This window comes from Eptesicus fuscus, chromosome 23, assembly GCF_027574615.1.
Source record: "Eptesicus fuscus isolate TK198812 chromosome 23, DD_ASM_mEF_20220401, whole genome shotgun sequence".
Lineage (NCBI taxonomy): Eukaryota > Metazoa > Chordata > Mammalia > Chiroptera > Vespertilionidae > Eptesicus > Eptesicus fuscus.
Genome location: NC_072495.1, coordinates 12,258,445 through 12,283,730, shown reverse-complemented (window position 1 = coordinate 12,283,730; position 25,286 = coordinate 12,258,445). Strand labels below are relative to the sequence as shown.

General features: G+C 46.0%; 1 protein-coding gene across 3 annotated transcripts in view; it reads right to left on the bottom strand.

Moving 5' to 3' along the window:
* The window catches only part of MAPK1 (mitogen-activated protein kinase 1), an 86,616-nt gene that overhangs the window by 1,916 nt on the left and 59,414 nt on the right, over positions 1-25,286 (bottom strand). For 2 of the 3 annotated variants that reach the window (XM_008142643.3, XM_028147068.2), the window contains exons 7-9: positions 14,339-14,448; positions 10,823-10,948; positions 4,686-8,612 (exon numbers count right to left, since the gene is read on the bottom strand). In XM_008142643.3, coding sequence (XP_008140865.1) covers positions 10,832-10,948; positions 14,339-14,448 — 227 coding nt within the window. In that variant the 3' untranslated portion in view covers positions 4,686-8,612; positions 10,823-10,831. Of the gene's footprint in view, positions 1-4,685; positions 8,613-10,822; positions 10,949-14,338; positions 14,449-25,286 lie in introns of those variants that run through there. The other variant, XM_054712691.1, reaches the window with a different exon arrangement.

Genomic DNA, 25,286 nt, shown 5'->3' with positions numbered 1-25,286 from the left:
CACAGGTGGGGACGTGGTGCAAGGCCCAGAGAGTGGTGGTGAGTGGGGGCTCCCTTAGAGGCCTGACAAGACATCCAGAACCAGAAATGTGCATCTATTACCTCCAAGGAAAAACAAAACGCAAGGCCAACACACAGAAAGCAAACGCACTGTTTGCACATCGCAGGCGAGTAGCTACGTATCTTTTCCGGGAATGAACTTTGCCGGCCCAGCCCGTCCTGCAACTCCTCCTTGCCCTGTGTGCCCCTTGCACAGGCCACCGCCCGGCCTTCCGGGGTTGGGACCTGCACACACTGTCCCTGCGGCTCTATTTTGCTGGGGAGACCATCAGGGAGAGATCCACTCTCCTTTCTGAAACCTGCTGCGGCCCAGCATTTCCTTCTTAACCGAGACAGTCGCACTAATGCGGCGTTAGGCAAGGCCAGGCCGGGTCCCAGTGATCGCCCTGTGAAGCCCCGGGGTGGCCCTGGCCTCGCTGGCAGGGACAGTGCCTTTTCTAAAGCCACAGCAGTGGTGCCTTAAGCACCTGGCACGTCGCACGTCTGTGTAACTATTCACTGAATGCACCATCCCTTCCAGTTACCAGCACCCCGCGGGCAGTCCTGTTCCGTTTAGGGCGACGCCCACAGCATGCAGTGGCGCCTGACACTCGCCCCCTACAAGCATCATACTGAATCGCCTTAGAAGTTCATCCTTGTTGTTGTGAATCCTCACCCGAGAATTTTCCCCGTTGATTTTTAGAGGAAGTGGAAGGGAGGGCGGAGACAGAGAAACAAACATTGATGTGAGAGAAACACATTGATTCATTGCGTCCCACACGTGCCCCGCCCGACCAGGGCTGGGGATCAAGCCTGCAACCGAGGTTCGTGCCCTTGACCAGAATCAAACCCAGGACCCTTCAGTCCACAGGCCGACGGGCATAAGTTCATCTTTCTTAAGTACCATCTGTTGCCCCACCCCGACCTCTACTTGCACGACGTCTCCACTGGGTTTTTCCTGGACCTTAAAACCGGGAGGAGGACCTTACCTAACGCACCCTCAGGGCCCACGCTGCGGCCCCTCCCTGGGCCCATCCTGAGGTGTGAACAGTCACCTGTTCTCTTCGAGGCAGGCATCTGCTCTTCGGCGGTTTCTCCGATCACTTTTTGGATTTCCTGGGGCAGAAGCTTTGTGTTCTTCTGTGGGAGGCGGCGGGTGGGGTGCTGGGCTGCCCCACCTGTGCTTACTCAGAGCAGGAGAACTTTTACTGATTTCATTTCTTTAAAGGGCACTGGTGATAGAAATATTTGAAAAATTGAAAACTACTGCTGTGTGGGATGTGCACATGCGGCAAAGATTTTCAAAGGCGATCTTTAGAAACCGTCATTCTTTACCAGAAACCGGCGTGGCTCTTTGGTGCCGCACGTCCCCATGGCGGTCCCTTCCCGTGGCCTCGCACTAGCGCCTCCTCCCCACTGGGAGCTGGTTAACCCTCAGGAACCCACCTCTCCTCGCCTAGGAAGCCAGCCAGCTGCTCATGCTCACAGACGGGAGTACTTTGGTGGACGCAATGGCGACTCTGGGACGTCAAGCACTGTCAGGGCTTCAGAGGAAACACGAAAGGGGGGCAGATTCCCGGGAATGGCGGTGTGGCCACTGGTCCTGGCCTGACTCTCCACACTGGCCTCAGCATCAGCTTCGGTGGCCCCTGCGAGGGGACAGCCAACTCGTGTCTATCGCCTCCGGTGCTGAAAGCTCTGGCCCTGGTGCCCCAGCCCCTGCACACCCTCTTCCCACCACACGTGCCTCCCTCGCCCTCCCCCAGCTAAGAGCGGCTGCTGGTACCTGTTGGTCTTATTAAAAAAGGGGGCATTGGCTCCCCTGCTCCTCTGGCCAAGAAATTCAAGAACAATCCTCTCCAACTCCCATCCAATTAGGTGCTTCCCTTCCCTGACACTATGACCCCCACCCCTACCCTACCCCACCCCACCCCCGTTTCTTTCCCAAGCCAGTGGGCCACAGCGTGGCTGCCAGGGTTATGGAGCTTAACCAGCCGGGCTTTCTGCCCTGGGACGGGCCAGCACATCACAGGCGGACGCTCTGAACCAGCCGGCTCAGTGGAAAGCTTCTCCACACCCAATGTGTGAGTGCAGGACATTATTATAGAGACACGTCTTACACTCTCACGTTTAGAAATTAGGACACGCAAGATGAAGGGGCAGAAGGAAACAGGAAGTAATCCTTCCAGGCGTTAGCGAGTAATAATGCCTTTCACTTCAGAATAAGGAGGTGCCTCGGAGTTCTCCAGGCCCAGGGGAGGGAGTGGCACAGGGCCTTCCTGACCCCCTCAGGAGACAGACCGTGGCTTCTAGATGAGAAGAGCTTTTCATGATCCTGCTGTCATCTCTCAGCCTTTGAATCCATACACTGTGGACCCCACAGAAATGCTATGGCAAAGCCCCTGGACACAGTTCAGCTGGAAGGTTCCCTCCCTGCCGTCGGAGATCCGCAACATGAGGGACTGCCTCCCGGAGCCCAGGGCTGGCTTGGCAGCAGGTTTATGAGGCAGCAGGTACTCAGTCTACAGATCTGATCGAGGGCGGATTAGTGAATCAGCATGGAGTCAAGCAAAAGGAAACCCACACAACTGATTTCTTCCACTGGGTGATTTGCAACTGAAAGTGGACAGGTGCTCGCTACTGACCAATTCAGTAACTTCAAAACCCCCAGCATGACAAAGCCCTCTGTGGGCCCGCGGTTTTCTGAATGGCCCTCGTCTGATGAACTGAACCCGAGGAGGGGGTGTGGGAACCCCTGATCTATATATATAGCCCGTTGGTCAGAAGCCCAGGGACAACCTGGGCTTGTGACTGGCATCTGAAGTGGGGGAGCGGAAGGCAGTCTCACGGGACTGCCCTGACCTGTGGGACCTGACACTATCTCGGTGTAGACAGCATCATAATGAAGCTGAATTCTTGGACGTCCAGTTGTTGTCCCAAGAATTGCTTGTTGCTTGTTGTATGGAAAAGCTACCCACCAACATTGGTAACTTGGGTACCAGAACCCATACATTTTCGAAGAGCATGACGGGTTCTGACCCCTGCCTCCTGCTTTTCAACATCTCCCACCACATCCCCTGCACGCTAGGGCTCCCCTCCACAACTGCACGCCAGCCCTGGAGGTCTGCCACCTTGCCTCTCCCCCAGCCACTCCTATCCCCCCCTCCCCGCCCCTGTGTGACCCAGCTAATGACCTCATTCACGAGAAAAACACTGCAGCTCCCCAGATGTGCTCCATCACACACAGTCAGGCCCCAGTGCTGGGCATTCCCACTTCGGCTTCTATTGGTGGCTCTTGCAGACTCTGTTTCCCACTTCACCTGAAAAAGACATGCCCTGGGGGACAACCTCACTCCACTGTTTCCTCTCCACCTGGAAAATGACCTGTCTTCAGCCCCCCTTGGCCCCAGATTCAGAAAGAGCCTCCACATCCCAAGTCCATCTAGACCCCCCCTTTACCTGTTCTCAGCCCTGCAAGGCCCAACTCCACCATCCCCTTTCACTGTCCCTCCCTCCTTACTTAGATTCAAACAGTCACGCCGGTCCCCCAAGAAAACCAATTTCTTTATTGCTCTCCTCCCTCCACACAGGGCTCAGAGGGTCTATACCTCGCCTCCACCAGCTCTGGGTTTGGTTTCTGCTCTTCTCAGAGAACCGGTTCTGATTAAATGCAGCAAACTGGGCCACCCAGGGTGCTGGTGTGCATCACCAGCTGGAATGGCCACCTTACTGCTAAGGCAAGGAACTCATTGGAATTAAAGTGGAAAAGAATGATTATTAGAGTCCTGTGCTGAATAAGGACGATGATTATTTTGGCTGCTTTCTATAGGATTTGGACAACAAGGAGTGTTATTCTCAAAGGTAAAGCAAATGCCATTCTCCTGTGAGTGTTTCAAATACTTGTCAAACTCCGGGTTCGGTGGGATGAGCCCACTTCCCTGGAGCCAGCTGTGGACAGGTTTTCCTCTCAGATTATCAGAAAGCAGTTAGTTCAATTAGCAGACATTTTAGTACCACCTTAACAAAAAAATTGAAAGAAAAAAGCATTTAGGAAGATTTGCTGCTTACTGAGTAACTGTTTTGGTTTTTTTTTGAGGTCCTTTCCTAGACAGTTAAGATACACTTTCATAATCCTACCACATGCAAGAGAAGGATACTGGTTCCACTTTCCAGTGAGGGACAGACGCGCAGAGCAGCAGTGACCCGCCGAAAGCCAGCGTAGCTATAAGCAGAGGCCAGTTATGGGCCTAAAACCTGTGGTCTTTCTATACGAAACCAGAAACATTTCCGATATGCTGTCTTGTAAATATCCTACTGCATGATGCCCAGTGTTGACAAGAACCGCATGTCCGTCCAGAGTCCCTAAAGGATTCATGAGTTCTTGGTCTGGAAACAGGCTGCCAATGACACCTGCCCGGGGCAGAGGTGGGAAGACACACACGTGGGCGCTGCGCCAGGACCCCCGCACTGACTTCCTCCCCTCCAGCCAGCGGTCTGAAGAACAATCTGCAGAACCCAATGGAGGCCCGGAAAACCACTGAACCCAGAGCCCAGCCCGTGCTTCTATCACTAATCACTATCAGCAAAGTCGGATTAGGAAGATACACTTATTTGGGAAACGTTCTAATAAAGGACCAGACAAGTTCATATTTTCACACATAAAATTCCAATTAAACTATACATGCACAGTACTATGTTATTTTGGTAACACAGGGACACAATTTAATGATTCTAATTTTTTTGTAGTTTTTTTTTTTTACAAGTCAGGTGCCATGACATTCAAATAATCCATCTTTTAAAAAGTACGTTTACAACATCAAAAGAATTAAGATGAAATATAAACCTTTCTACTTACAATTTTTATACAGATTAATCAAATCACAGATACCACAAATAAATGTTAAATGGTAACAATATAATGAATAAACATTCAGATTCTTAATAAAATCTTCCTTTAACTTTTTTTTAAAACTTACCATTATACTAAATAATCTATGCAGAGTTTTGGGGTACAATACCAAGAAGGCACCAACAGTACAAAGCAGATACAAAGCAGTTTCAGGACTTTCTTGAGTGCTCTAAACGGATCAACAGCACGAAAAAGGCAACGAGCTTTAGGGTAAACCTGGTGCAACCCCAGAGAATTGGCTCTGGATTCCCAGTCGTTTCTGACCCACCTGCCGCTGGGTTACGGCGAGGGAAACCACAGATTCACTCTACTGCTCCATGCTTCTCATCTGCACTATGGGGAATATCATATTTCAAACACCAGCATCACAATTTTAAAGCACAAATGCTTTAAAAATGTATAAGCAAAAGAATTGCTCTGATTTTCAAAACCACTACATTTACAAAAATATTTCCCTTAAACTTGGGATTGCTCCAAAACATTGATTTACAAATATAAAAGTATTATGGAAGGACCCAAAGCATGTGTGCATATGTATGTGTATATTAACATACCGTTACCATACTATATAAAAGTTACCAATTTAAAAACTGTATTAACATATAAGCAAATAAAGGTAAAACAGTCTCCTCTGAATGGTCTGAATATTACGTGGCACGCGGCGTGGGCAGTATACCTGTGACTCCTTAGAGACAACCGCTGATAAACCATGTGTGGGTCCTGAAAGCTAGCAGCTACCTCCACACCATCACCTACGCCTGCAGCAGAAGGAATCACTGTGCACACATCAAGCACTGTACTGCACACAGACACAAAGACATTCTTCACCCCGTGCATCAAAATGGTCTGCGTGTGTCTGTCAGCTCTGAAGACCCGAGTCAGCAGAGTCATCATAAGTTCTCTCAAGTCCACCCCACTGGCCTATTAGGTATTTTATTTCACACTAAATGAAAGAATTGGAATGTTTCAACAGGAATTTTTTGCTTACATTTTAGACACCAAAAAAGCCATTAGTCTGAAAGCATACCGATAATGAAAGTGTTCATTCTCACCAATATAAATTTATGACCTAATCTATACATTTTTAGAGATGCAGGAAGATCCAAATGTTGAGTCTATCGCACATAACAGCTAGTACCTTTCCCAGGTACCTTGGTTATGATAATTCTCTGAACTATGAAACCAAGTTTGGCATGATTAATTAAAAGCACACAACATATGGCTGCAGTGATTCTAGAATGCAGTTAGTGGTTTCATGCCAATCTGACTCCAGCAAAGATGGGAAGAGCCCAGTTCCCAGGGATTAGTAACCGAGACTATGGCTTTCTATTTAGAGGACTGCAGATTAACCTCATAGTATTTCTAACATTCCACTTAGGGTCCACAGAAACACGAGTAATAAAACTGTCAAAGCTCCTTTTAAAATGAAAACTGACTTATCAATGTATCAAGTAACAGTCAGATCTATATCCTGTCAATGCTGTGTGGACCTTGACATGCAGCTCTGAGCGTGGAGCTGAAGATCATGTATTTTAGGGCAAGAATCTAGATGCAGTTCCAATGACTGAGGATGAGTCAGCCATCCTTCGTTAGCCCATGAGGTATGAGCCTCAGGACCCTGGGCCGGGTGGGGGCCGAGGGATGCTGAGCAGCCTTTCCCAGTGCTCAGCTGTGCCTAGCAGCAGCTCTGGGGCACACAGGCAAGCCCTCTTTAGAAAGAACCAGAGAATCCAACCTGAGACGTTTGGACTTCTTCATCAGAGTTTGAGATTATTTTAGACCTATGATTTGAATAAAGCAACAGGTCAGAATTTATTTCTCTGTGCAAGTAGGAAAAATAGGGAAAAAATGCTTTCTAAGTCATTTCATGTAAACCGAAGTGTTGGGCAGTGCCCAGTGGGAAGGTGAGGCCTGTAAGCATTTCTGTTCTAAGCACAAACTGAGCCTGACTGTCCCTTCGGACATGCTGATCCAGAGGAAATCAACACTGAATCTTAACATGAATATGAAGATAGAAGATGTACATTTATTTCCATGAGTTACAAGTGCATTTCTTTTCATATTAGCAGGCAATCTTCATAAAACCCATTTTCCATTGCTGTCAAAAATCAAACAAGAAATAAAGGACAGCTGAGAAATGAAAAGCTAAAAATAGAATTATTCCTAAGTGATCTGCTGAATAGCATTTTCCGTGGAACACAACTCAGAGGTAACAATAGATTTTTCATTTCATCATAGGCATGTGGCACTTGGACAGTCATCTCTGCACAGAAAGCTGTAACAGTCATGCGAGGGTACAGTAATTATTGAACAAGGCAAATATCTCACCACAGAGAGCAGTGGGGGAGTCAAGAGGAGGCACCGCACGGGGAGAGAACACCAGGTCAGTGCCACAGTGCACAGTGGCGGGAACAAATACTTAAAGAGATCAGGAAAATACGGGATTGCGCTCCAAACGTGACTTAGTGCTAGCTTTTTCTGATGGTCTTAGCTCGGCATTATCAGAAACAGTTGAGAGTACTTGGTACTTGAGACAGAACAGTGCTTCATGTCGTGAGCTCATGAAGGCTCTATTACAAACTGTTATATTGTAGGCTGAAAATGAACTTGAAATGCTGACATGCTGTAGGAGGAAAAAATTGTACACTTTCTCATTTAAAGACGCAGTGTTTACCCTCTGCTAAATCCTCAGGCATCGGAGGTGGCACACCATGGGAAGTAGCTTGGGGTATGCGTACCTGGGCGGCCCCAGTGACAGCAGGCAGCCTACTGGCCACTTCTCCAGGTACTTTCCTCAGCACCTGCTGTGACCTTTGTACATCTCTCACTAAATCCAGAGTGAAGCTGCCACTTTAAAGGTTTTTGCATAAGTCTTGCAAACACTCTGTTCTGCATATAACACATTTTGGCAAGTGTTATACCTCTATAAATTGTACAAGTAACCACAGTAAATCTACAGAGTAAAACTGCTGAGTGCAGTACATTATTCTTTTATTTAGAAAAATGTACTCAGTTTTCTAAAAGCTGGGCAAATAGCACATACCTTAAATGTTAGTGACTAACATGATATGAGAAAAGATGCTGACAAGTGCCCCCAAAGATTCCCGGGATAGGAGCACTTGCTGCAGGCGGCAACGTCACCCCAGGTGTTTCCACGAGTCCCTGCTCTGGGGAAACAATTATGGTGAAAAGGTGAAGTGCAAATAAGGGGCTGTCACTGACTTAAAGTGCCCTAGGTAGTAGCCTTCCCTATCATAAAGTGAGACGCCAGTGACGAGAGCCAACTCGGAAAAAACTATCTCTGGTGTGACTGCATGGTCAGCAGGGCGTCGTGTAAGAAAGGATTCAGGAGAGGGAGGAACCACTGCATCTTTCAAACCAGAAAGTGATTAGTGACTAAAGCAACGGTAAGCAGTAGGTGCACTGAAAGTACATACTGCCACAGGTCACCGGTGGGTGACACACACAGGGGTGCCAGGAACAGTTCTCTGGACTGAAGGAATTCTTTGAAAGCATAAAAGCCACAACTACCAGAAACCGCTCCTCCGAATGGCTCAAAGGAGTCAAGGTGGATAAGCCGAGACGGGCTGAAGACAGGACCAGGGTCAAGAACTGGGAAGAAGAACACCGATGTCTGAGCACATCCAGTCCTCTGATCCCTCGTCCTATCGAAAAACAAACAAACAAACCTGAGTTAAAAACGCATCACATTTGCCCTGGCCGGTGTGGCTCAGTAGTGAGAGCGTCGGCCCAAACATAGAAGGGTTTCAGGTTCAATTCCCGGTCAAGGGCATGTACCTCAGTAGCAGGTTTGATCTCCAGCCCCGGTCTGGGCACATTTGGGAGGCAACCAATTTATGTGTCTCTCTCACATTGATGTTTCTCTCTCCCCTTCCTCCATCCCTTCATCCCTCCCACTCTCTCTAGAAATCAATGAAAAAAATATCTCCTCAGGTAAGGATAAAAAAAAAAAAAAAAAAAAGAATGAATCACATTAAAACATCAGCAGCAGCATTAGAAAAGTGTTAAAATGAAAAGAATAAGCCATATTAAAACATTACCAACAGCAACATCATGAAAAAACAAAAAGTGAAAAAGGGAAAAAAACCTGCAAAAAGGTCACTTCGCTTGGAACACTTGGGCATGTGAAACATGGCAGCTCTGAAGGGCGGGGGGCTCTGTCTTCGAAGGCACCTCTCTTCAGATGGGGGACGCACGGATACACACACACTTGCTCACAGGCTGGCTGGCTTCAGTAGACTCAAGATGCCTTTTATTAACTCACCGCGATAATGGTCAAAATCAGAGTCTGAGGGTCTTTGTAAAAAAACTCTTCTCCCTCTCCCTCTTCTTAGCAAGTCTCTTTCTCTCTGGATGATCAGGTAGGACAAAATCAACTACACAGGCAGCAGGAAGTGTGTTGTTACTAACGCTCTGACTATGGTGCAGAAGAACAGCAAAACAAAGTGCTGGTTGGAAGAGGATGGCGGCCTGATTCTGGAGAGTAGGGAACTGTGGCCTAGATCCCACAGGCAGCAGCGGGTTCTCATCATCCAGGTCGAGGGGAGCTGACCTCTGAGAGCACCCTGAAAGGCAGCTGGTGGCAACTTGCTGACAGCCTTCACTCATTTTCTGTACGTGACAAGGTTCACCTGGCTCTCCAGATGTTTGCAAATGGGTCACCTCCAAAAGTACAAGGAGCACATTTCCCCCTCCTTTATCCCAAAGTCTCTATTTCACTTGGAGGAATTATATTTCTCAAAGTGCACTTCCTGTGAGCACTTAATAAACGAACAGGGAGCAACTGATTTCATTACGAGTATCCATCTAAGCTTAACCCAGAATAATTTTCAAATGTTTTAAGGCATTGAAAGTTAAGAATCACAAATGGGTCAAATCTACTCTAACCACTTACAGGCTAGTGTTTCTCAACCATGAGTGTCAGAATCCTCTGGAAGACATATTAAAACACAGATTTCTGGGGGTGGGGGGAGCGATGGGGAGACGGACCGACACAGACCACACTTCTGAGAATCACTGCTTAAAGCAGCCACTGTATGTAATGAATTAATTTCACCCCTCGGTTTCTCTTAGTTTTGTACCTCCCTTGGGAGAAGTGAAAACACTGCCACTGAAATCCTTGGCCTGAGCCATTGTCCTCAGACCTCAGTATCTATAATAATCTATAATAATAAAAGCATAATATGTTAATTAGACCAGACGTCCTTCCGGACAAAGCCGGGGCTGCGAGGGAAGCTCAGGTCCCGGGTGCCACAGAGGGAAGCCAGTACAGGCAGCTGGGGAAAGGAAGGTCTACTCTTGCTCGAATTTCGAGCATCGGGGCCTCTAGTATGAAAATTAAAAGGCATGAGAGAATGCGATACAGACCCAGGTAAGAAACCCCCAAATGTCTACCACTTGCAGAATCTGCTCTTCCAATGCCACCAGGTGGCTTCCTATTCTAATACAAGCATAGCACCCCCTGGGCCACTTGTTTGCACGCTGCACAGGATACTGCTGCTTGCCAAAGGACACCTCCAGCCCCTCCATGACAGTCTGTCCGGAGCATTTCCACAGCAAATGCTTCAACCCTTGGTTGTAATTCTTTATTTCACCATTCACTTCTATAGGGTTCTAATACAAGCCCTATTCTCCCTCTTCCATACATTCTCTAAAATCAAGATTTGCATTTCCTTTTTTTGAGCACTTGCTTTTTAAAAATCTACCAATATCACTATTGCCCACCATATCTTATAATCTAAACTCATGAAGCTTCCATGCAGGTCTACAGAGATCCTACTTTCTTTTAGATAACTTTTAATTTATATTCTCTTTCCCTCACTAGGGCTTATTGTATGGTCAAAGCTTCAGGTACCTGACAAATTTAAGATCTATATCCAGGCTGGAATCTAGCAGTCTCTTCAAAAATGAGTTCTTTGAGCTTCTCCTTAGGCAAGTCATCCAATTCCATGTCAAACTTGAATGGTGCTTCAGCGATGGGCTTTAAGAGAAAACAAAGTATTTAGTAGACAACAGTTGTTATGGTTAGGGGTCTCTGAAACTTACACAAGACTGACATCTACTAAAGACCAAGAGCTATGGTAAGTATCTATGTACTTGTGCCCCACATGCCTCAAAGTGCACTTCCTATGAGCACTTAATAAACGAACAGGGAGCCACTGAATTCATTACGAGTATCCATCTGAATTCATCCCAGAATAATTTTCAAATGTTTTAAGGCACTGAAAGTTAAGAGTCACAGAAACTTGTAGGGGTGATGGTATGTTTATACAATCAAAACCCAAGATACTCAAATAGATGTATTTGATTAAATACATTATAATATCTTTATAGGAAGAAATATTATGGAGTGTTAAAAATGAAGTTACAGCCCTAGCCGGTTTGGCTCAGTGGATAGAGCATCGGTCTGCGGACTGAAAGATCCCGGGTTCGATTCTGGTCAAGGGCACATGCCCAGGTTGTGGGCTCAATCCTCAGTAAGGGGCTTGCAAGAGGCAGCCGATCAAGATTCTCTTTCATCATTGATGTTTCTATCTCTCTCTCCCTTCCTCTCTGAAATCAATTTAAAAATTATATATATATATAATGAAGCTACAAGAAAGATTAGTACAGTAAACCCTCGATTTTGCAGACCTTGATATAACGGACTTTGGATTTAATGGACAAAGTTTCAGGTCTGTATGTCATATGTGAAAATAAATGCCCTGTTAATTTTAAAATGCTTTTAACCAATATTTGCTCATAATTAAATTAATAGGTTATTTTCTTATTAACTCACTGTTATTTTTTTAAATATATATTTTATTGATTTTTTACAGAGAGGAAGGGAGAGGGAGAGAGTTAGAAACATCGATGAGAGAGAAACATCGATCAGCTGCCTCCAGCACACCCACTACTGGGGATGTGCCTGCAACCAAGGTACATGCCCTTGACCGGAATCGAACCTGGGACCCTTGAGCCCGCAGGCTGACGCTCTGTCTACTGAGCCAAACCGGTTAGGGCTACTCACTGTTATTTTTAACGAATTTTAGCCAATAGGCCATATGTTGGGAAAAAAACACTGCAATAATTTCACCCACGTAAACATTACGTATCTATAACTATAGTCTACATATTTAAATCGGAGAGTCATCGGTCATAAATAATGCTCAGCGAATGACTAGTATGTGATCACACTGCATCTCGAAGGGCAATTGGCTCTGCTGTCGAGTGGGGTGATTTTGCAGCAGTTTCAACGCCTGCCTGCCGATGTCCCACAGTGTGCTAAGCCAGGCTCTAGCCGTAGGCCTCCGTCTCCTCTCGGTGACTGGTGAATGCACGCATTTACTAGACCTAGTCAGTATAAATCTAAAATGACTGTAATACACATAGAAAACTTTTCTGTGAAATGAAACTTTTCATACATACTTAATTTTAATTACACAAATGTATCTATATAAGTAAAAACAGGTAAACTATTTTGTCAATTTTTTTTTTTTTTAACACATAACTAGCAAGAATCTCTTCTCTTTTTTTAAATATATTTTATTGACTTTTCACAGAGAGGAAAGGAGAGGGACAGAGAGCTAGAAACATCCATGAGAGAGAAACATCGATCAGCTGCCTCCTGCACACCCCCCACCGGGGATGTGCCCACAACCAATGCACATGCCCTTGACCGGAACCGAACCCGGGACCCTTCAGTCCGCAGACCGACGCTCTATCCACTGAGCCAAACCGGTTTCGGCATATTTTGTCAATTTTTTAACATATGCATTCGGAAAACCTACTTTATTACATGATGGACTTTCGGTTTTAACTGACATCCCCTCTCCCAAATTAATCCTTTATATTGAGGTTTTACTGTGTCATGGGAAAATAACCATGTTTATGTTAAACAGAATAAACCCTATTTTATTTTTAAAATTTAGATACAGAAATGTAAGTTGGGCAGGAAATACTCCAAAACTTTAATAATAATACTGTAAAAAGACTACAAAGTGACCTTTCTTGTATTTTTCCTGCAAATTTTCTTTTAACTCTCTTTAACTAGACAGCTATTTAAGTATAGATTAAAACTATCTATGTAAAAAAAACAACTCATACATTATCAATGACAAAAAAACAAAATTAGTCAATATTATTTATATTTTTATTTTTAAGTGCCCCCACTAACACTATGTTATAGAACTAATCTAATGATGATACCAGTTGTCAATCATTTGATGCCTATTCACATATTCCTCACACCAGACCTTACAGAAAGAAAATATGGGCCCCAAAATCTACACTAAGCTTTGGCCTCTTGAAAGGGGGAAAAGAATTTGTGTCCATGAAGAAGTAAACAAGTAGCTAGCTCTCCCTGAGGGATGGCTCTGTGTGGGATCACACTGGGTGTCCTACCTACGCCATCCTAATCCTCCCAACCCCCTCCCGGGTACAGGTGGCAACCAGCTTGTGATGAGGACACGGGCTTTGGAAATCTAGCTCACAGGGTTACCGAGGGCTCCAAAAGGTACACTCCCTCACCTAGTTCCCTGTTATTTACTGTGTGGTAGGTATCTTTGCAAGATGTCTTGTTTCTGGAGGAGGGGATAAAGGTGGAAGGGGAAGCTGCTTAATAAATACTTCCTCTTGATTTCTTTCTTTTTTTTTCTTTCATTTATCAGCTTTTAGCTGATATAGCTTTTCCTCTCCTCTTCCATTTTCCCCTTTAATTTTAATACCCTCCACCCCTTGGCTCTCCCTCTTTCAAAAACAGGAGTGTGAAGGCTTGTTTTCTACACATATGGCCTCAACTAGAAAGATCCCAACATTGGTTCATATTGCATTTTTCTCTATCTTTAGTTGGATCTCCAGAATGCTCTGGAGACCTGACACATTAACCTGTGGACTCATCATTTCTCACCACATTTCTCACAACAATAGGCTCTTGTGTTCCCATCTTCAGGGAGGTACACCATACTTGAAGTCACCAAGCTCTAGGGGAACTGTCCAGGCTGACCTCCCCACCCCCTTAATCTACATGACACCCATCCCCAAGCAGGCAACCTCCTCTCTATCCTCAGGACAGGCACTTTGGTTCAGGTGTCTCTACCTGCCACAGACCATGACAATGGTCTCCAATCTTGGACCCCTTCCTTATCTGTGCTCCCCTTTATCCAACTATGTCCCAGCCCCACCCCTGCTAGAAGTTTTCTAAGATAAAGGGCCTGAAGAGGATGGGGAAGGGTTTCAAGCTGTGCTGACAGAATTAGGCCTCCAGGCAGAGGAGGCAGGCACTGTGGGAGGACCAGGCACAGCACCAAGCATCTCTCAGAACAATCCACAAAGGCCTCTGGGCCCCTCCGGGCTGGGCCCTGCAGAAGCAGCAAGGAGCACAGGCGCTTACCTCATCACTTGGGTCATAATACTGCTCCAGATACGGGTGGGCTAGCGCTTGTTCCACTTCAATCCTCTTGTGAGGGTTGAAGGTCAACATTTTGTCCAGTAAATCCAGAGCTACAAAGAGAAAGTTTTGCAGTGGTGAGAAACCAAAGGAATAATCACTGAAATCCTTTCCATTTCCTGTTTAAGTAAAGTGACTCACAAACAAATGAGCTAAGCATCGCCTTGGGAAGAAGAGTCAGCATACTGGGTGTCTATGATGTCTCTGAGCTTCCTGAGACTGTGACCATCTGACACTTGCAGACCCAGACTTAGAAAGGGGACGCTCAGCCAAAGGCTGAAAGTGGAAGACGACAATTCAAACCCAAGTCTGTCTGCCACACCTGGACTTTTCCTAAATCACTACTCTGCTCTGTAGATGTCAAAAGCAACAGTTTTATGTATGTACTTCTCTTAAGTCAACTCCAAAGTGATTTCTGCAATGGTCAACTTATCTTTCAACATACAGGAGAGACCTCCAAGGAAATAGAAGAAAATGGCCACTTGTCCTCCTATGTGGTTTCAGTCCACTTCTTCCAGGTCCTGGCCAAGGTTCATGTGTGAAGCAAAAATGCCCCGTCTGTTCTGCAGCTTGGCATCTTTCTCCAAGGCCCCAAACTAAAAGTATCCTCTCGATCTGACCATAGTTAGCAGCTGAACATTTCTTTCACGATGAGAGTGTAACAGTAGGAAGCAAGTGTGGGATCAACAGGAATGAGATGGGGGAGAGGGGGTTAATGACAGTTTATCCTGATGGACTCCTCCATACCTAGTATCCAGGGAACTTCTCAAATCATGAGGATAGCCAAAGGGCATGGCAAACTCCAGCTGGGACAAGGGTTAAGGGAAGTGTGACAGAACACTTCCTGGATTTAGTATCAGAAGTAGATGTCAATGAGAAACAATAAGTGTCAGAAAATACATTATTGTTCTGATAAAGCGGTAGCAAAGGGGACTTCTTTTTTGAAAGATCTAAAATTAAAAAAAAATTTTTTTAGAGAGAGGGAGTGACAGATATAGATATGAGATGTGAGAGATATACACTGATCGGTTGCCTCCCATACACATCCATAACTGTAAACAGAACAAAAACCTTGGGTATGTGCCCTTACCGGGAATCAAACCCACCACCCCTTGGTGTACTGGACAATGCTTCTACCAACTGAGCGACACCAGCTGGGGGGTAGGAGGCTTCTTTTAAAAATGTCTCTTATTTAATGACGCTCAAACCAGCGGTTTTCAATTTAAGTGGCAGGTCCTTTCTTTAAATCCTAAGAGGAGACAAAAAGCTATCCAAGCCTCTCCTAAGTCCTAACGAATATAGTGACACTTAACCCAACAAAAAACCCACAGTGGCATCTACTTAATGAAGCAGTGATAATTTATTAGGTTATCAACCTCATCCACATGCCATTAAGCTCTAAGTGTAGAATGGTAGAGGAGAATAATTTTACTCATTCATTTAATCCTTGAGAGCAACAGGCCAATGCACCTTCTGAAGTGACTGCTTATGTGCTAGGAAGTCAAACTCCAGACAGCAGGTGGAGGGCTGAAGAGGCACCTAACTGCCTGAGGTCACTATAAGGGCGTGTGTTTGTTAATGTGTGTGCATGCTTTTTGCATGCTCATCTAACGCCAACTAGTGACTCCCCTAGTTGCATGCCACCCATCTTGATCTTCAAGACAATTAAGAGAAAATAAATGTGGTAAACCACAAGTTGGGCATAATGAAAAATTCCACATAGCAAAGAATTTTTCTCACATCCCTAAGGGGAAATGTAAAAGTTTTTTAAAGCACATATAATGAATTTTTGCCTCTACAATAATTGTTTTAACACACACGAGTTTACCTTAGGATATCAGGGAACAATGACATTTTGTTCTACAGGTTAGAAGACTTGTCAGAGCAGAGGAGGCTCTTGGGCATCTAGACATGTTAGGATTTGACTGAAGCAGTCAGGGCAGCAGAGGAGGTGTCATTTCTGCAGCTGAGGTGTCATTTCTGAGGTGTCATTTCTGTCATTTCTGTGACATAGGGTCTCAGCCTACATCTGGCTTGGTTTCAGAGGAGGCTCTCTCAAGGGTCAGGACAGTGCAGCATGATGGTCAAGAACTGAGGCACCTCCTGCTCACATCTGAGTCCCATGGAATACCAGACAGATATATGTACACATGACACAATCCTTGCTGAGTAAGTTTTAGAGTCTTATCTGTAACACAGGTAATAAAATCTACCTTACCTACTCCCCACCACCCCTCCCCCTCTCAAAAGAGCTCAGACATTTCCCCAAGAACTTCGCTGAGATTAGAAGTCATTTGTCCTTTTGCCAATTAGACACCATCTGTGTCAGAAAACGTCCAGGTCAGCCTAGCCACAGTCTCATTCTAAAGCACTATTTCTAAATAGTTCCCACTTCAAGGCACCTGGCAGTTTAAGCATTTCTAAAACAGATCTCTTAGTTCCTTCAAGTTAAAAAATTCTAGGCCCTTCATCTTCCAGGTAACAATTTCCAAGGAAGGTAACTTTATTTTGCTACTTGAAAAATAATTGGATCTCTAGCCTCCTTTTACTGCAAGTGATATTTCTAGCATTAATCACAACTACAGAAGGGGAAGAGGAGAGAATGGGAAGCAGCTGGCAGGTGCTGATCCCACAGTTAGAGTGCCCAGCCTCCCCCTCCCACACCACACAGCAATCCGCTGGCACCATTCAGATGGCATGAATCACGCTGCCTGTGCATATGTTTCCTTGGACACAGGTCTTATTTCTCCTAAGAGACTGAAGTCCCTCCAGGGCTGACCGTGATCTCTGACCCTCTCTGGTGCCCTCTCAGAACTCACACCTTCTCTTTAGTTGAGTGGGTGCTTAGCAATATAACCCCACCCTTCTGGCCCATCGCAGGCTTCCCCCACCTCGCAGCCTAGACCCCATGGTGGGTCATCAGACTGGCTCTCCATCGCATGGCTTTGGGGCCATCTCATCTACTCAAAAAATGATCCCGGATCAAGGCTGCAACCTGTCACTTCCATCCTCAACCCGAGTTTCTTAATGGGGACCAAGAAAATGACCTACCTGTGCAAACTGTCCTACCACAACTTTCTGACCACAGAACTCTACCCTTAAAAATGATGGAGGATCGTCCTGGCCAGTGTTCTAAGTGGTTAGAGCGTTGGCCCATACACCGAAGGGTCACAGGTTTTATTACCAAGGAAGGGCACATACCTGGGTTGCAGGTTGGATCTCCAGCCCTGGTCGGGGCGTGTGCAGGAGGCAACCAATCGACATGTCTCTCTCACATCGATGTTTCTCTCTCTCTCCCTTCCCCCGCTCCCTGCTACTCTCTCTCTAAAAAAAATAAACAAATGAAGTGAAAAAATATCCTCAGATGAGGATTAAGAAAAACAAACAAAATGCCCCAAACTTTTGAGGATTAATTTTAAAAAGCAGCTAATTCAGCTCAAAATTCAAACTGCACAAGTGCTTTTCCTTGAGAAAACCAGGGCAATCATATGTGGCAGACATGTTCTATGTGTACTTCCCATTTTGCCACATAGAACATTAAAAAGACATATATGAAGGGTGGGTTTAATAAAGAGTATTTCTTATTGCTTCAACAAGAACATTCTGACTGCAGTTGGCATTGGTTTTTTAGCTGTGAGGGCATGGCACTGTCACCACCTTGTCTTGGGTTGAGGTGCGGGCAGTCTTGCTCACCACTGCTTCTGAAACAAGAGTGCAGATGGCAGCAGAGAAAAGTGTAAAAAATGCCTTCTATTATAAAAATAGTTTTATCCTCACAGACACCCTGGAAGGACTTTGGGACCTCAGAGGTGTAAGGAGTATGCTATTGAGAACTCCTATGGTACAAAATTGCAAGCTTCTTTCCTTTTTTTAAAATCTCATGAAGGCCCCCCAACTGCTCTGGAAAATCCTGGTCTGCCCCTTCTCTATTCTATGAGTCTTCTCAGCTCCTACAGCTTGAAGCATAACCTTCCTATCAACTGGACCTCATTACTCTCAGCAGATCTCACTGAGGGTGCTACTGAGAAAACTGAGATGCCCAGGAGTGACATTCCTGGATGTCCCTCCACCCAAATTCACACATATCCTTATTGTGGAAAGAGGAGATCCTCTCCCTAATTAAAGCCAAATCTCTGCGACACGTGGCCTGATCACAACCAGCTCTCCCTCATCTGAACCACTAATTTCTCTCCACTTTCCATTTCAAACTTCTCACACTAATGCTTTAACTGGTCTTATGAGGTCACAATGACCCCTTAATTAGAAGCCTCTCTGCTGCCTGGAGACTGCTGAACATGTCTTCTTTCTTATAATGCCACCTTCTGCTTCTGTAAAATACTGAACTAGTTAATTTCTTTGTCCATTCTTTCTAGTTTTCAAGAGTTCCTATTCCATTGCCCACCGAAGGTTCATGTTATCCAGCTTCTTTTAAAAAAATATATATATTTTATTGATTTTTTACAGAGAGGAAGGGAGAGGGTAGAGAACTAGAAACATAGATGAGAGAGAAACATGGATCAGCTGCCTCCTGCACAAGCACCAACGGGGATGTGCCCACAACTAAGTTACATGCCCTTGACCGGAATCGAACCTGGGACCCCGCAGTCTGAAGTCCGACGCTCTATCCACTGAGCCAAACCAGTCAGGGCATCTAGCTTCTTATACATCTCATTCTTCTATCCTCTGAACCGCTTGCATGATTTCAAATGCCATGTGTAAAATAACTCCCAGATCTATTTTTAGCCTAGAACTCTCACCCAAGCTTCAGATGAATAAATGTAACTCTCTGTCGGGAATAAAAAAGGACATAGCTTATGGTCACATTTACAACATATATATATTTGTAGGGACAATAACAAAGTCTAGAAGCTTTTCAAACAGTAGGTTATCTGAGAAATGGAGAGACTTATTGCATAAACTACATTTTTTTAAATTTAAAAAATAAAAGTTGGGGAGAAAGAACAGAATTCCTCAACTTTTTTCATGCAGAATTCCTCGTCTCTTCTTGTCTGTTGGTTTTGCTTACCAGTGTCCACTGCCCTCTAACCACATGAGCTGCTCTAACCATGGGGGAGCACTCAGGCTTGCCCACCCACCCACCCTGGCTGTGCTGTGGGAGTGGTGACAGTGGCTTAGCCAATCACCTGGGTGGGTTCCCTTGGCCAAAATGACTAGTCTGGGGTGGGTCCAAAGAGACAATGAGTGCCAGCCCTAAGCTGAAACTATCAGGAGACCTGTCAGTGTGTGCCTGAAGCTGCTAGTGGCCATCTTGTCACCACCACCACGAGACTAAAAATAAAGATAGTGCAAGAGGAAGGCCATGCCAGAAGAAAAAAAGCCCAGGTTCCAGTCAAAGTGACTGTGTCTGGGAATCTCAACACTACGGCCCTGTCTTTTATGAGAGCCGGTGAAGTCCTTCTTCAGGCTTAAGTCAGTTGACAGGTTCTCATTACGTAGAAGTGAGAAGGCCTCCAATAGCTGACCCTCTAATCTGTGTGAATGACTCACCCAAGATCGTTCAACTCCAGACCCACAGCCCCATCATTCAAAGGTAAGCACTGCTAATGTTTTTTTCTTTTTAACCTTTTGCACTCGGATGTTGAGTGTGGCGGTTATTGAATATATCAATAATTTGAAATATAAAAAAAATCCAAATAAATAAGTTTGTATGAAAAGAAACTCCAGTTTTTTTTTTAAATATATTTTATTGATTTTTTATAGAGAGGAAGAGAGAGGGATAGAGAGTTAGAAACATCAATCAGCTGCCTCCTGCACACCCCCTACTGGGGATGTGCCCGCAACCAAGGTACATGCCCTTGACCGGAATCGAACCTGGGACCTTTCAGTCCATAGGCCGACGCTCTATCCACTGAGCCAAACTGGTTTTGGCAAGAAACTCCAGTTTTTTATTCTACTGCCGTGCTTTATAAAATCTGGGGTATTTAAAAAATTAAATCCCGAGTAGAATAAAGGAATCGAGAAAAAAGCAAATGAGTGCAAAGGGTTAAGATATAAGGAACACAATAGGAAACTGGGGGCAGATGATATAGGACCCTGGGCCTTAGGTTTAATATTGTGTGATGGAAAGCCATTTAATGGTCTCTACCCTATCTAATAAAAGAGTAATATGTAAATTAACCATCACTTGGCTACACCAACAAACCACGCCCCCCAGCCAATCAGGAGCAAGTATGCAAATTAACCAAACAAAGATGGCCGCAGCCATGGAGAGAGCAGGATGCTTGGGTTTCCCCGGTAATGGAGGAAGCCAAGCTTTCCACACACCCTGGCCCGACTAGGCCTCCACTCAAGGCTACAAAGTTTCAATTATAGAAGATAAATAAATCCCAACAAAAATGGCTGCGGCCACGAAGAAAGCAAGAGGCTTGGCTCCGCTCAAGGTTACAAAGTTTCAATTATAGAAAATAAATAAATCCAAGATACCAGGGCCTCCACTTGGGTCACTGGGGGGCATGGCCATCCTGCAAACCACCACAGGACCCTCACACAGGCCACCCCACACCCCAAGGGAACCCCCACCCTGATCCTGGACACCCTTCAGGGCAAACCAGCTGCCCCCCACCCATGCACCAGGCCTCTATCCTATCTAATAAAAGAGTAATATGCAAATTGACCATCACTCCAACACACAAGATGGCTGCCCCCATGTGGACACAAGATAGCCAGCAGGGGAGGGCACTTGGGAGGGACCAGGCCTGCAAGGGAGGGCAGTTGTGGGCAATCAGGCCAGCAGGGGAGCAGTTGGGAGGGACCAGGCCTGCAAGGGAAGGCAGTTGGGGGCGATCAAGCCTGCAGGGGAGGGCAGTTAGGGGTGACCAGGCCAGCAGAGGAGGGAAGTTGGGGGCGACCGGCCCTGCAGGGAAGGGCAGTTGTGGGGGACCAGGCCTGCAGGGGAGGGCAGTTAGGGGCAAACCGACTGGCAGGGGAGCAGTTAGGCATCAATCAGACTGGCAGGGGAGTGGTTAGGGGGTAATCAGGCTGGCAGGCAGAAGCGGTTAGGGGCAATCAGGAAGGCAGGCAGGCGAGCAGTTGGGAGCCAGCAGTCCTGGATTGTGAGAGGGATCCCAGATTGGAGAGGGTGCAGGCTGGGCTGAAGGACACCCTCCCCCACACCCACCCCCCCCCGGTGTACAAATTTTGTGCACCGGGCCTCTAGTAAGTAATATAACTCCATCTGGGTTCTAAATATACATAAACCATAGGGAGACAAGAGTAGAAGCCATATGACCAGTTAGGAAGCTATCCTAGTAATCCAAGCAAGAGATGAAAGATGCTTGATAAGGTAGAGGTAGGTCTGATGAGACATGATTAGATGCTGGTTATAATTTGAAGACAGAGCTGATAGCATTTGCTGATGGACTAAAAAAGAACTCAAATTTTGTTTCTTTCTTTTTAAAAAAAGTATACTGATTTCAGGGAGGAAGGGAAAGGAAAAGAGAGAATCATTGATCGGCTGCCTCCTGCACACACCACACACTGGGAATTGAGCCTGCAACCTGGGCATGTGCCCTTGACTGGAATCGAACCTAGGACCCTTCAGACTGCAGGCAGACGCTCTATCCAGTAAGCCAAACCGGCTTGGGCTGTGGTTGGCAAACTGTGGCTCACGAGCCACATGCAGCTCTTTGGAACCTTGAATGTGGCTCTTCCACAAAAATACCACAGCCTGTGTGAGTCTATTTTGAAGAAGTGGTGTTAGAAGAAGTTTAAGTTTAAAAAATTTGGCTCTCAAAAGAAATTTCAATAGTTGTTCTGTTGATATTTGGCTCTGTTGACTGACTAATGAGTTTGCCGACCACTGGGCTAGGGCAAGTTTTGTTTCTTTATGTGTTTGTTTTTCAGAGTAATTGCAGACCCCAGGTTTCATTTACTAGTACTATGGCATAAAACGCCACAGAAAAGAGCAGATTTGGGGGAAAAGTAAAGAGTAATATTTGCTATATTAAGTTTGTGATGCCTATTAAACATGCTACTTGAGGTATTTAACCCTTTGCACTTGCTTGCTTTTTTCTCGAGCTGCTACCGATGCTAACCGTGTCGAGTCACACTTGACATCCGAGTGCAAAAGGTTAAGTCTGGAGTTTAGAGGAGAGGTAGGGCAGGAGATGCGAATATGGGAGTCACTAATTTATAGTTATTTAAAGTCAAGTGATTGCAATTGACCCCCTAGGAAGCAGGAGACAGAAGCAAAGAGAAGAGGCCGAAGAAGAGAGTCCGGCTTACTCCAGCAGTTAGAGAATGGGAAGAGAAGTGTCTATATATGGAGGTTGAGAAGGTGTATCCAGTGATTTCCTGAAAGCCAAATAAAGAAAATGTCTGAGCCCAGCCAGAGTGGGTAAATTGGTTGAGCATTGAGCATTGTCTTGTGCACCAAAAGGTTGCTGGGCGAATTCCCTGGTCAGGGCTCATACCTGGGTTGTGGGTTCGAGCCCTAGTCGGGGAGCATATGGAAGGCAACTGATCTCACATTGATGTTTCTCTCTCCCTTCCTTTCTCTCACCACTGCTAATGTTTTGATATATTTTGTAGAATTTTTGTATGCATTTCCTTGTACATAAGTGAGATCATACTATCCTACCTTATAATAGAGAAACATGCAAATTGACCGCACCTCTGCTATGCCCATGATTGGGCCTGCGAGAGGCTGGGGGCGGGACTCCAGGTGGCCTATCCGGCCGTTGAGAAGACCAAGATGGCGGCGCCCAATCCTCTTAGTTCCAGGGGTCCGGGGGCGTTCGCCAACCTAGGGGGGTGTGACCGGGCCGCGACAGCAGCTCCCGGGGGTCCCGGGGGCGATCGCCACCCTGGGGGGGCGTGGCCGGGCCGAGCCATTCGCTCCCGGGGGTCCCAGGGGCAATCGCCACCCTGGGGGGGCGTGGCAGGACTCGCCAAGCCCCTCCCAGGGTCCCTGGGAACATTGCAGGCATGTGGTTGCTGAGACCCAGACCAGGCCTCTGGCCACAGATTCATAGCTTTGCGGAGACCTAGGGCAGGGATCTCCCTCATCTGCAGAGAGACAGAGGTTCTGCAGTGCCCCCAAGACGTGGGTGGGCCCAGCCAGGGATCAAGGGGCATGGAAGGACTCCTGGCAGAGGGGCAAGGACCCTCACCCCTGAGGCGGGGGTTGAGGGTTGGAGCCACCTCAGTGAAGGGGTGCTGCACTGCAGGGTACTGGACTGACTGACATGGTTCAGAGAAGCTCCCAGTGCTAATGGGCCTTGCTCAGGCGGCCTTCACACTTCAGAGGCAGTGACTCCTGCTCCTGCCTTGACCCAAAAGCAAGCTCGCTACACCCTGCCCCATAGCAGAGCATGCCTAGGCAGTGAGTGGGAAGCCTTCCACCTGCTTCGGAGAAGCGGGGGCAGTAAAGAATGGGGGGAGAGGAAAGAATGTGGAGCATCCGCAATGAAGAGGTGCTTGAGAAAGAGGCTGGGAAGCCTGACTTGAAGGTTTGTTCTGTTTGCTGGGCCGCTGCCCCTTAGGAAGCGCAAAGAGCATGGCTCTGAGGGCTTCCTGTGTGCTGAGTCAAGTTCCACAGCCAACTGGAATTGGCCTCAGTTTCCTGGTCTGTAAAATGGATGAAGCGTGTCCCAATGCCTTCACTGAGCTTTGATGGCCAATTGAGATACTATATAAAGAAAATGAGGGAAGAAGTGAGAAAGAAAAGGAAGGACAAAAAACACAAAAGAAAGACTGAAAGGAACCTGTAAACCCATTGTCACTTAATAGGGAATATAGTCAGTAGTGTTGTAATGATGGTATGATGCCAGGTGGGTACTAGAAATATCGGGGAACACTTTGTAAAGTATATGATTGTCTAACCACTATTCTGTAACTAATATAAAACCTGAAACCAATACAAAATAATGTTGAATGTAAAGAAATGAAAATTGGAGTGAAATTTTTATAAATTTCAAAGTTTAAATAAAAGCTGTAAAGGAAGGAAGGGGAGAATAAAAAGTGTTTTTCATTTTGCCACTTCATTAAAAAGACAGTTGTCTTTATATGGTGCTTTTATACTTTTCTAAGTCATTATCTCATTTTAATTTCCGGGCAACTTAAAGACAAGATAAGTATTCCCTCCACTATTCAAAGAAAGGAAATCTTGGTGTCTGGTCCTAATGATTCAATCGTCAAGCTGTAATTGTAAAGCAGGGTTAGTAAAATTTTCTGTGCAGGGTCATATCTATACTAATAAAAGCCTTGTGGGTGATCAGGCCAGCAGGGGAGGGTATTTGGGGGCAATCAGGCCCGCAGAGGAGCAGTTAGGGGGCAATCAGGCCAGCAAGGAAGCAGTTAGGGGGCAATCAGGCAGGTAGGTGAGCGGTTAGGAGCTAGCGGTCCCGGATTGTGAGAGGGATGTCCAACTGCAGGATTAGGCCCGATTCCTGTGGGGCCTAATGTTGGACATCCCCCGAGGGGTCCCATATTAGAGAGGGTGCAAGCTGGGCTGAGGGACACCCTCCCCAGTGCACGAATTTCATGCACTGGGCCTCTAGTATGTAATAAATGCTGTATTATTTCCCTAGTACCGTGGTCAGCAAACTGCGGCTCGCGAGCCACATGCAGCTCTTTGGCCCCTTGAGTGTGGCTCTTCCACAAAATACCACGGCCTGGGCGAGTCTATTTTGAAGAAGTGGTGTTAGAAGAAGTTTAAAAAATTTGGCTCTCAAAAGAAATTTCAATCGTTGTACTGTTGATATTTGGCTCTGTTGACTAATGAGTTTGCTGACCACTGCCCTAGTAGATATTGCTAATTAGTATTTTCCCATGCTGTAAAACGTTTTACAAAAAAGACCCCCACAAAAACTTTTAATGACTTTCAATATTCCTTTAAGTAGATGCATCCTAATTTACTCAACCATTCAAT